The 10,531-nt window shown below is 35.6% G+C and overlaps 2 protein-coding genes and 1 non-coding gene across 6 annotated transcripts in view; 1 reads left to right on the forward strand and 2 right to left on the reverse strand.

Moving 5' to 3' along the window:
* LOC116293031 (zinc transporter ZIP11) overlaps window positions 1-10,448 on the reverse strand; it is a 51,607-nt gene extending 41,159 nt beyond the window's left edge. The window contains exons 1-9 of one of the 3 annotated variants that reach the window (XR_004196758.2): window positions 4,265-4,442; window positions 4,133-4,171; window positions 3,272-3,439; window positions 2,637-2,925; window positions 1,952-2,021; window positions 1,768-1,866; window positions 1,426-1,489; window positions 951-1,045; window positions 577-656 (exon numbers count right to left, since the gene is read on the reverse strand). Coding sequence is in view for 2 of the 3 variants with exons in the window: in XM_031700430.2 (XP_031556290.1) it covers window positions 578-656; window positions 951-1,045; window positions 1,426-1,489; window positions 1,768-1,866; window positions 1,952-2,021; window positions 2,637-2,925; window positions 3,272-3,439; window positions 4,133-4,171; window positions 4,265-4,372 (1,011 nt within the window). In the remaining variant the exon portion in view is untranslated. Of the gene's footprint in view, window positions 1-71; window positions 657-950; window positions 1,046-1,425; window positions 1,490-1,767; window positions 1,867-1,951; window positions 2,022-2,636; window positions 2,926-3,271; window positions 3,440-4,132; window positions 4,172-4,264; window positions 4,443-10,400 lie in introns of those variants that run through there. The other 2 variants (XM_089026146.1, XM_031700430.2) reach the window with 2 other exon arrangements.
* Trnag-gcc (transfer RNA glycine (anticodon GCC)) lies at window positions 4,533-4,603 on the forward strand. The gene has a single exon. It is a non-coding gene; the product is annotated as a tRNA-Gly (tRNA).
* Window positions 6,397-8,036, reverse strand: LOC116293030 (melatonin receptor type 1C). Of its 2 annotated transcripts, XM_031700428.1 has the most exons (2): window positions 7,862-8,036; window positions 6,397-7,448 (listed from the first exon to the last, which is right to left on the reverse strand). In XM_031700428.1, the coding sequence occupies exon 2, from the start codon at window positions 7,381-7,383 to the stop codon at window positions 6,445-6,447; it is 939 nt and encodes a 312-aa protein (XP_031556288.1). In that variant the 5' UTR covers window positions 7,384-7,448; window positions 7,862-8,036; the 3' UTR covers window positions 6,397-6,444. The 2 variants fall into 2 exon arrangements, with proteins under 2 accessions (XP_031556288.1, XP_031556287.1); XM_031700427.1 differs by having other exon boundaries at window positions 6,397-8,036.
* Window positions 10,449-10,531: the final 83 nt, after the last annotated feature.

Raw genomic sequence — 10,531 nt, forward strand, 5'->3', positions numbered from 1 at the left:
GATGACTACATGTAATAATTTATTAATATCCAGAATTATGAACAATGACATTTCTTTATTCAAAACAATCCCTTCATCAATTTGAAATAAATTAGGATAAACGATACAAGATAATATAAAAAGTAGAGTTAATGTTTAATAACAACTAATTTACCATTTTTTACATCTTTAACTTTAAATTTTTATTGAGGTCTTTTTATAGTAAAGAATTGCTAATAATTTGAAACAAAGTTTAATAACAGCAGTATTGATTATTTATAATTTATATTTCTCCCTTTGTATAGAATTCAATGTAGTGACGAGAGTAAGAACCCTTTGGATACCAGTAAGCATTGTGAATTTGTTCAACCATCATAAAAACTATTATTATTACCCTAAAATGTTAAATGGAGGTCTAAAAAAGAATAGAAAACATTGGTTTTGTAATAAAGACCAGAAATTCTGAAGTATGCCCTGCAAATAACCTAAACACAAGATATCCCTATACAGTGTATATACCCATACACAGAGAGCATGTTATTAGAGATTATCAAAGATGAAGTAATAAAGTATCTTGCTAACATAAGTGATACTAACATTAACCTAGACCAACGTCCAGTGACATCATGATGATGAAACCCACTATTGACATCCATGAAGCCAGTTTGCCGTTCCCACTGAAAAAGAGAATGAAACATAGATATGAAAATGGGATGAATAAATGATGGATGGGTGGGATGGAAGGATGGATGGAAGGATGGATGGATGGGATGGGATGGGGTGGGTGGATGGATGGGATGGGATGGGATGGGTGGGTGGATGGATGGATGGATGGATGGATGGATGGATGGATGGATGGATGGATGGATGGATGGATGGATAAATGGGTAGGGTATATAGTTAGATGGGTGGAAAGTAAACAAACAAAAATAAATAAATAGAATATGTGGTAATAACAAATCTGACAGTACCTTGTTTGTGCCTCTGGTATAATATCATCAACAACAACATAAACCATAGCACCTGCAGCAAATGCTAAAGCATAAGGTAAAAGTGGCTCTGCAACCTGAAAAATACAAAGTTTGTATAAATATATTTTATTGTATAATAACAGAAAATACAAATATAAAAAAGATGGCCTCCCAACCCATTGGAAATTCCAATCTCTCTCCATGGGGGAGGTATGGATATTTTCTGGAACTACACAATCTACCCTCCTCAGACCCTCCCCACCCCTTGGAAATCCCAATTCCCTTCCATGGGGGAGGTATGGATATTTTCTGGAACTACACAATATACCCTCCTCAGACCCTCCCCACCCCTTGGAAATTGCAAATTGCAACTGCCCCCTCAATGGGAGAGGTATGGATATCATTATACCATAAATGAGTTATCCTTTTCTGTTTTTCCCCTCCCCAGTAACATATAAAATACAACCATACTCACCACTATAGCATATGCACCTAATAATCCAGCTATTGGTTCAACCATGCCACTAAGCTGTCCGTACCTGATAAAAACAGATAAAATTTTACAATTGGATAACCTATGGCCAAAGGAAGCCCAACGATTGATTAATTTATAAGACAAATTTTAAGTCTGGTTTTTACTTGTGACAGAATGAGAGTCAGAGATTGAAACACTTTATGCATGAAATGATTGCAAGTGAAACTGCTAGTCATAAGTGAAAGCACAACCCAAGCAAAAGAAAACATTTCAATCTTTCTGATCCCACTTCTGACGTGCTTCCCACTTCAATCTTCAGATAACATTGCAATGTATATATACCAGAAACTCTTCCAAAGAGACAGCCCAGAAGCTTTTAATGGCAAACTAACAGCAAGGCCTTCTGGAAAATTTTGAATTCCAATTCCTAATGCGAGATTCCTGTTGAAAAAAATTTATTTTGAAAATTTTAAGTGCGATCCAAAAGATTGATATTTAAAAAAACTTAACATTTTGTTTCACAAACCTTGCATTTTCAAACGTTGCCGATGCTGTCTTTCCAATAGCTCCAAAAGCAACTCCAACAGCAAGACCCTCTGTACGTATGAAAGAAACGAAAATTAATGGTTCATTGAGACGACAATAAGCTTAGAAAATAGTATTGAGTCCCCAAGCTCATTAGCTTCTTTTTTCCCTTTTGTCCCTTCCATTTCTCCTATTGTTGTTAAGAAGTAAAATATGAGTGTTATACTATGTTACACAAGCTCTCACAAGGCTTTGATATTATCTCTTACCCCCATCAATCAATAGACCCCTTATATGTGACGTCAAAAGAGCTCAATTTGAAGGACAAGACCAAATTTTCAATCTCCTAGGAATTAGAAACCTATCATTATGTCCTCCAAATTGAGCTGCATTCCGACGTGCTGCAAAGGGATTTATACCTGGGCATGCAGTTATTTTGTCTATGCTTGAAATTGTTCATCATAGCCTATGATCTACATAGGTCATAAATGCACATATAAGATAACAAACAGTTCTAATAGCGATTTGCTGGCAACACACACTAGCCAACTGAGCCACCTATACTTGCGCCAAAAATAATAAATTTTAAGCATCACAAAACATTTCAAGAATAAGAAATTTTTTTAGGCACTATTTGCAAAGGTCCTAACTCTTAAGTTTTTACAGCACATTTACAGCGTCCATACCTGGTATATTATGTACTGTAATCGCTATAATCAAGAGTAAAATTCTTTTCCAACTGGATATCTTTTGTTCTCTAGTAATTTCTTTAGTAATTTTGTCATTTTCAACGTCTTCATCCAAATGTTTGGATGACACAGTCCTGTGAGTAACAGTTGATTTCATTTCATCTCTTCTCGTATGATTGACAATAGTTTTATCATTTTTATCATGTTTATTTGTGAAGTTCCTTGTCGTTGGTGAGGATTTTTTATCTGATAACACATTGTCCAAAAAACTGGGAGATTCAAGCCCCTGAAAAAAGAATTTAAAAAAATATGAAGAAATCCCAAGAACACACTGGAAAATCTTAAGGCAATTTATGTAAAAAAACAGAGATGACATAAAAATCCTTTGGTATTTATCAATATCATAGGTGAAGATTCCAGGGGGGAGGGGTGATAAGTCATCCCCAGGTAACAGGATTTACTAGTTTGTACTGTTGTTTGGCATGCTTTGTCCCCAGCCTACTCATTGTTAGCTCTTGCAAATCCAAAATGGTGAACGCTTCAGAGGTAACACCCTGGCAAAATGCTCGGAATTATCTTCTGCTATCGACCCTAAATAATAAATCAAATGACTGTATAAGGAATCACCTTACCATATAAGGAAGTATCCTATCTGCTGCGAAAACAAATGCTGCACCAACAGCAAAGCCAATAGATACAGGAATAAATGCCAGTTTGCCTTCTGGTCCCCAGTACTCAGATTTCTCTGCCATTTCTATTGCAGGGTTCAATAAAGACCAATAGGATGCCGCGAGCATTACCTAGAAAAAGGAAATACGGTAGACTTTTTATATCCATGTTTTCCTAGAATGTTTTTCCCTTTTTAAATCATGCGTTATTCCCCCTATTAGTAATAAGTTGTGAACAATCGTGATATGGGTATGTGGTGCCCTGATTGTGATGGTGCAATGTCCTGCCATTTTCATTGGCTGGGCAATGATCTATTGTTTGTTCAGTACTGTGACCATGTCATGACTTATACATGCAGTCCTCAAGAAAAAAATTCAAGAAAACATTTTTAAAGAAAATATATAATGATATACTTGAATATTCTTGAGCAAATAAATGATATTTCTTACTCAATGTTTTAATAACTGGATCCAAAAGTGATGTAAAAAATGAGTATTGTTTTAATTTTTGGCGCATATTTTCTTCAAATGTAAATACAACAAAGGCGCATTTGCACCTATTTCTCTCTGAATGAAGCAATCTAAAACTTAGAATATCGTGTTTTCATTTGTAATTATGTAATAATTTGTATGGCAGAAGTAAGGCTTTTGTTTTATGATTTCATAATTTTCAACGCGTTTCCATGGGAATACTTAACTTACATTGAAATGCTTCATTTTAAGATTAAATGGATTCTCAAAGGAAATAGTTATAAAACGTGTCCGCGCGTGTAGAGTAAAAAGAGCTCTACTTTAAATGAAGTTTATTAGAACTACAGTTCTTACCCCTGCAGCAAAACCTAAACTTCCATCGAGAACTTTACGCTGAAAAGATATTCAAAGAGAAAATAAATCACTAAATAAACCAAGAGAAAACGTCTAAGAAGAGAAGGAATATGAAGGTTGTTTTAACTTTACCTGTTCACCGCTAAAGATAAATACTAAACCAGACCCAGCCGCTGTTACAGCCCAGGTAAATAGAGTTCCTAGTAAAGCCTGAGTCACTGGACTGTAATTTGGAAGCATTTTAAGGCAGTTTTCTTTCCTTTAAAATTGTGTGAAACTCAGGAAGCACTTTCGAATCCTTTCTCATGAACGACCGCGTTACAACTGGCAAGCGGTAAGATAAGTTACAAGTGTTTGCAATGGATTCTAATAATATTGAAATGCCATGCTACTTATCGTTGCACTGGTGGTTCAGTGGTAGAATTCTCGCCTGCCACGCGGGAGGCCCGGGTTCGATTCCCGGCCAGTGCATATTTATTTTTTTATCTTTACTTTCTTCATAATAAAGAAATTGTGTTCTTTTTTTCATAGAGAGTAATCTAAACTAATAAATCATTCCATGTGACATAAGTTATTACTGGAAAAAGTATATCCTAGTATCGAAAGTAAATCTCATACTTTTATTAATTTTCTGCAATGAATATAAAACCCAAAAAATTATAGTTTGCAGTAAAAATCCCGATAAATTTCCAAGGAAATAGTTTTGTCGACAATTGACAAAACTTTCTCGTCCCCACTAATAATTTTTCCTATATTTTTTAAGACTTGTACCCAGTCTTCAAGTCCAAGGTAAGGAATGCCTGGTAGTAATTATGCTTGCTTACAGATGTTTTATAGGTACCAGGTAGTTGGAAAAATTATCGCACAAAAGCATCGAAAACCATCTATTAATCTAAAAGAGAAGCATCAGAGGACTAATTTAGATGTAAATGTTGTTTTAAGCTTCAAAATTGGCAGTTTATGGTAGGAATTGAAGACACTGAAGTCAACTATCAGCCTGCGAAAATCTTCAAGTTCTCAATTCAAGATGAAAATGGTAATCAAATATGCGCAAGATTATTGTAGTTGATGCTGCTGCTATTACAGTTAAAGGTACTAGATAACCCATCAACTTCTCAAAGAAGAACTTTTTACCAGAGATCAAGAAGAGTTTCGCCGATGGACAGATTGGCTTCGTATTTCCTAAATGTGGACATCAGTGGTCAAAACGAAAGACAGCAAACCCAGTCTAAGCTACGTACTTATCTCTTCATCTTTGCCATAATCGTTCTAGCTTTTATAGCAAACACTTTAATAGGGAGAATACTTGAAAAAGTGAAGATGACTATCCTAAGAAGAATTAATGGTGAACCTGAAGACAGTGAAACTATAGCTTTTGTTTTAAGTTGTGTATTTGAGTTTGCCAACCTGACTATTACTGCTTTGCTGTCCTGGGAAATATATGATATCTCAAATAAGTTATTATATGTGCAGAATTCTTGAATATATGAATATTTATGAAGAACACCGTTTGCGTTCTTTCTTTGTTCAGACCCAAAGATTTGACTGACTGCCAATCTACTCACTGCCAGACTTAATCATTTTTCGAGTCGTTTACTAGCTCTACATATCAATTTATTATCTGTTCATCCTCTCATTTAGTACATTAATTCAGAATCTCGACAATAACTCTGGAAATTCTGGATCCGCCCTTTCTACTTGTCGTTTCACGAATCTTTTTTTTTTACTCTAACTGGCAGCTTTATTTTTCTCGCCAAACATGAGGTTTTAGAGTTATTTTTACCCAATAGTTCTAATTTGTTTTTACTCATTCAGTTTTCAGATGCCACAGCTATTTTTACGCTCTTGGGGACTTCGCTATGGATAGATACAGACTTTGTTTAACGGGGTAAACACTTGAAGTAGTGAAAAAAATAACAAAAACTTATTAACATGCCACCCTGCCGACTCGTAGTCACTTAACGAAAGACATAGTTTTGTTCATTTATTTATTTCCTGATAGCCGGAAAAGTAGAATATATGAATATACAAGGGCGGATCCAGGGGGAGGGGGGGGGGGGGCAGAAAAAAAAAAACGATGCTTTTTTACATTGTTTTCGGTTATGTTGACGGAAGAAACTCAATTAGCCCCACCTAAAATAAAATAAAAAAATAAAAAACCAGAAAAAGAACAGAGCTCTGCTTTATATATTTTTAGTTGAACTAAGGAGATGAATGACAAGTTTCGTTTCCATAGTTTTATTTAATAGAAAGAATATGTTGAAATGGCAATGCATATAGATATAACTCGGAGTTAGAACTCTGTACAAATTTTACAGTGATGTTTCATATTGTGTTCCTCCGTCACATTTACGAATAGATGCCTTATGACGAATAGATAAACTGTTCAGTTTCCTACGTTTGCCTCTTTTACTGATTGTGGATCGTTTAGCGATACCTGTGCCAACTTTCTCTTCAGTAAATTTTTGACACAGGCCACAGAAAACGTCCCGAAATCCTTTCTGAAATTGGTTATTAAGTAACCCGTAAATGTAAGGGTTACAGGAACTCGATAGAAATGTCAAGAGATTGCACACTGCATCCAGGCCAAGAGGAATAGGGTTTATGATATTAAAACCGGCTAAGAGATTAACGACCGAGTATGGTGTCCAACAAGCCACAAAAAAGATTACAATAATCAGTAAAAGTTTAGTCATTTTAAAATCGTGGAAAAGAGAGGTTCGACTTTGACGTCGAAAACTAGATGTTATACTATTAGCGCTTAGTCTTCGGTTGTGTGTCTGAAGAAAGCGAAATATCTTGCAATATGGCACGGTGATTAAGAGAAAAGGGATAATAAATTGTACCATAGCTAATACTATGGTATAAGATAGACTCTCATTCATCGAAATTACACATATGGCTTTGCCCTCCTCATAATGATAAGAGCCCCAATGAAAGATCGGTGGTACCGCGCAGAGAATAGACAAAATCCAAGTGCCACCTATCATGAAGAAGGTTCGTTGTTTCGTAAACAAGGAAGAAAACTTTGAGGGTGACACTACACAGCAATAGCGACTTATACTGACCAACGCCAAGGAATAGAGGACTTCGAAGAGCAGAAGAGCATTTATAAACCCTACAATGTTACACAAAAGTTCACCAAGAACCCAAGAACCTGCTACAATTGTCGCTACAGAAACAGGGACTTTTAGAAGGCAAACGGCAAGATCTGCCACTGCAAGATTCCCGATGATCAGATTCGTTACCATAGTAACAGTTCGAAGGCGAGAACTTCGATAAACCAAAAAGCAGATTACTGAATTTCCAGGGATTCCTGTCACAAAAAACAAAATCATGAAAAATACTTGAGAGATGGTGAAATAATCCAGTCCAGATTTCCCTGGGATGAATTCCATAATCGAGCTGTTTCGTCCCATTATCTCCGCAAGGCTTGTATAATTCCACCTGACTTCGATCAAAAAAATTGAACGATATTTTGTCGCTAGTACAAGTTCATTAATTAAATCTGGCCAACAAGAGGTCCTTTAAGCAAGCCTTGTTCGGATATCGAGCTTTAATCTATTTCACTGGTTGTTTTTCAACTCAATTCTTTGAGAATTTTTCGCTTCAAATTGACCATCAATTTACGAAGAATGAAGATGGAATAAAGTGCTTCACTAGATGAGTTTCAATATGTTAATGACACGAACATTTGCTTTCTTTCAGGAGCCTGCTCATTTCTTTTACCATTTTTCTAGCTGAGATGAGATACCAGGGTTATTCACGGTCTTGACATCCGAAAAGCTAACGCATAAGATTTAGACTGACTTACTTTGTTCAAAATAATATTCTAACTATATATGGTCGGTTGGTTGGTCAGTTGTGATTATATAAGCGATATACATGGTGATATTTCTCTCCCTTTATCCGACCCAATTTATTTGCTCAATCTTGACACAAAAACCCACTTATACTATGCAGATGTTTTTCTTTGCAAGTGCTATTGGGAAAAAAAGCCTCTTTTGTATTTCCTGTCATGATTAAGTTTCGAAACAGCTGCTCTCGCATTCTATTTTTAATTTTTTTAGTGCATGAAATTTATTTCTCAACACAAATTTATCAATAAAAAAACAGATTGAAATGTTTTGCGGTGAGGCATTTATAGCATGAAGTTCATTTAATATTGAAAAGCAAAAAAGGTTACAAATCAACCCTCTTATGTCACATCAAGCAGTCAGCATGAATGATGATTTTCATTTACTAGGACATCCATCAATTGGTCTTGAATTAAAAAGATGACACGCCATATACGCTCGCTAGAAATGCTTCAAAATAGTCCCACATTTTCGATATTATGTTAATAGTAAGTGTCATTAGTAAAAGTAAATGTCTGGGATTATCCAGGTGTGTGCTTTGACGACCTCACAGATTGGCTTATATTTGTATTGATAGAACTAGTTTTTTTTACTATAATGATTTTGTCTTGTGATGGCGAGTCTATCTTAACTAGATTAATTTATACATTAGCACCCCAAAAAATCTTTTCATAGACCATGTCATTTGGCGATTAGATTTTAAACAACAATCAAAAGCATTACTATCTTCAGTAGAAAAAATTTGACTAAAATTAAGAAATTGGATAAGGCGGTTACTAAACATTTTGGAACCACCAGCTGATATCTGAAATAGTGACGTGGAAATGACGTCATTGCGAAACCGAGGTGTCATGAAGCCTGCAAAAGTTGGTCATCGAAAAATATAGACTTTTCCATCATTAGAATAAAAATATACGACTCATGATTAGTTATATTATTGTTATGGTGTTATGGATTAAGCGCGTATTATTAGCAACGTTTTTTTCTTCATTTGGTGGCCTGGAAACCCGTGATTTAAAGAGGAAAAATGACACATCAGCTTGTGCAAATTTTGATTTCTCGATTCTCATTGGCTAACATTTTTGCTCCAATCAGCTGGCATGAATTAATGTTTTTATTCAAACATTTTCCCCCAGTATAAACTGAGACTATTATAAGCCTGTTCCGCTCTTTTTGACCAGAAAGTCCGTGAGATTGGACTCATTTAGGAATGAGTGGGGCCTGGGCACGAGTATCGGAAAATCGACGGAACTTGCGTGTAGGCTTTTCAGAGCTCTGCCTCGGGACTAGGTCGAGATGCGTGTATTTTCAAAGGTTTTATTCAACGTGGTTCGTCCAACAATCACATATTTCCTTCGTAATCGTTTACACGTTCACACGAATATAGGTTCACAAAAATACACGATTCGCTGTAGAATCAAAAACTTAGTCATCAAAATGTCAATAAACTTCTAACAAACTCAAAAAATTAATTTACACATTTTTATGGCTGTCTCGAGGGGATTCTAGGACAGTCTCGATCTCCTTCCGTATAACAGTCAACTCCTCACTTCCACTCCCCCCCCCCCCCCCCCCCCCCCCCGGGCCCTACGAAACAGCACTTCACAGGAAGCCCGCGGCCAAATATTATACGTAGCAACATTGCGACTAAAAAAAAATAAAGAAATGCAAAATTCCCATTGAAAAAATATAAATTTTTCTTAAATTCGCATTGGAGTTTCCTTTTATAGGAAGTATTTTCATTTAAGGTGGCTGCCTACTTTTGAACGTTCGATTTGAGCCCACGATGTGCGCGCGCTCAAAAACCGCTGAAAAATCTACAAGATTTTATTGAAGAACCATACGCGTTTTGAGCTTCAACAGGGCAAAACCCTCAAATTTTGCGCGGGACTCTATATTTTTTGATAGCTCATTCGAAAAAACTCCTAAAAATCTAGGTTATATCAACATTTTAGGAAAAGTTTAAATCAGGAACACGTGAAAAAATAGATTTTTGTAGGGATTTTTGTTCGACTTTATGAGATTTTTTAAGAGCACCGAAACTACAAAATATGACAAATCAATGTATCTCTCTTTCTTTTTGTCGAAAATTTCCATGTATTATTGTAGAAGGATTGACTAGCCTTCGTTCGTGCAATCATATAGTCTGCAAATAACTATTATCTTATGAATCTTAATTTTTTTCTTATCACTTCCGGTGGCGCAATTTTTACTCCAAAAGCTCGTGCGTAGGCTTCCATTAAATGCTGATTATCTCAAAAACAAGCTCGGGACACCCTATTTTCTTTCCAGATTTGGAATCAGCATTAAATTTCAATTCGAAAAATCGAAGTTTTAAGAAAAGCTTAAATCAATTTCCAAAAGTAGGCAGTCACCTTAAAAAACTTTTACAATAAAATATCTGAACTTACCTTAGCTTAGTGGCAACTTCAATCACCGTTTGTCTGTCCACCTAAAACGAATGGATTCTTTTATCAGATACACAATAAATTCATTCATTAAGAGAGAAAAACAGGGAAACGTCACTTCCTTTTCAAATAGT

Source organism: Actinia tenebrosa, unplaced genomic scaffold (genome assembly GCF_029948245.1).
Source record: "Actinia tenebrosa isolate PJP-AT-01 unplaced genomic scaffold, QUT_ActTen_1.0 PGA_scaffold0__85_contigs__length_37466705, whole genome shotgun sequence".
NCBI classification, from domain to species: domain Eukaryota; kingdom Metazoa; phylum Cnidaria; class Anthozoa; order Actiniaria; family Actiniidae; genus Actinia; species Actinia tenebrosa.

What these genes read in the sequence shown, in the direction of transcription:
- LOC116293030 (XM_031700427.1), bottom strand. Translation starts at nt 7,551, where the DNA reads ATGGGACGAAACAGCTCGATTATGGAATTCATCCCAGGGAAATCTGGA.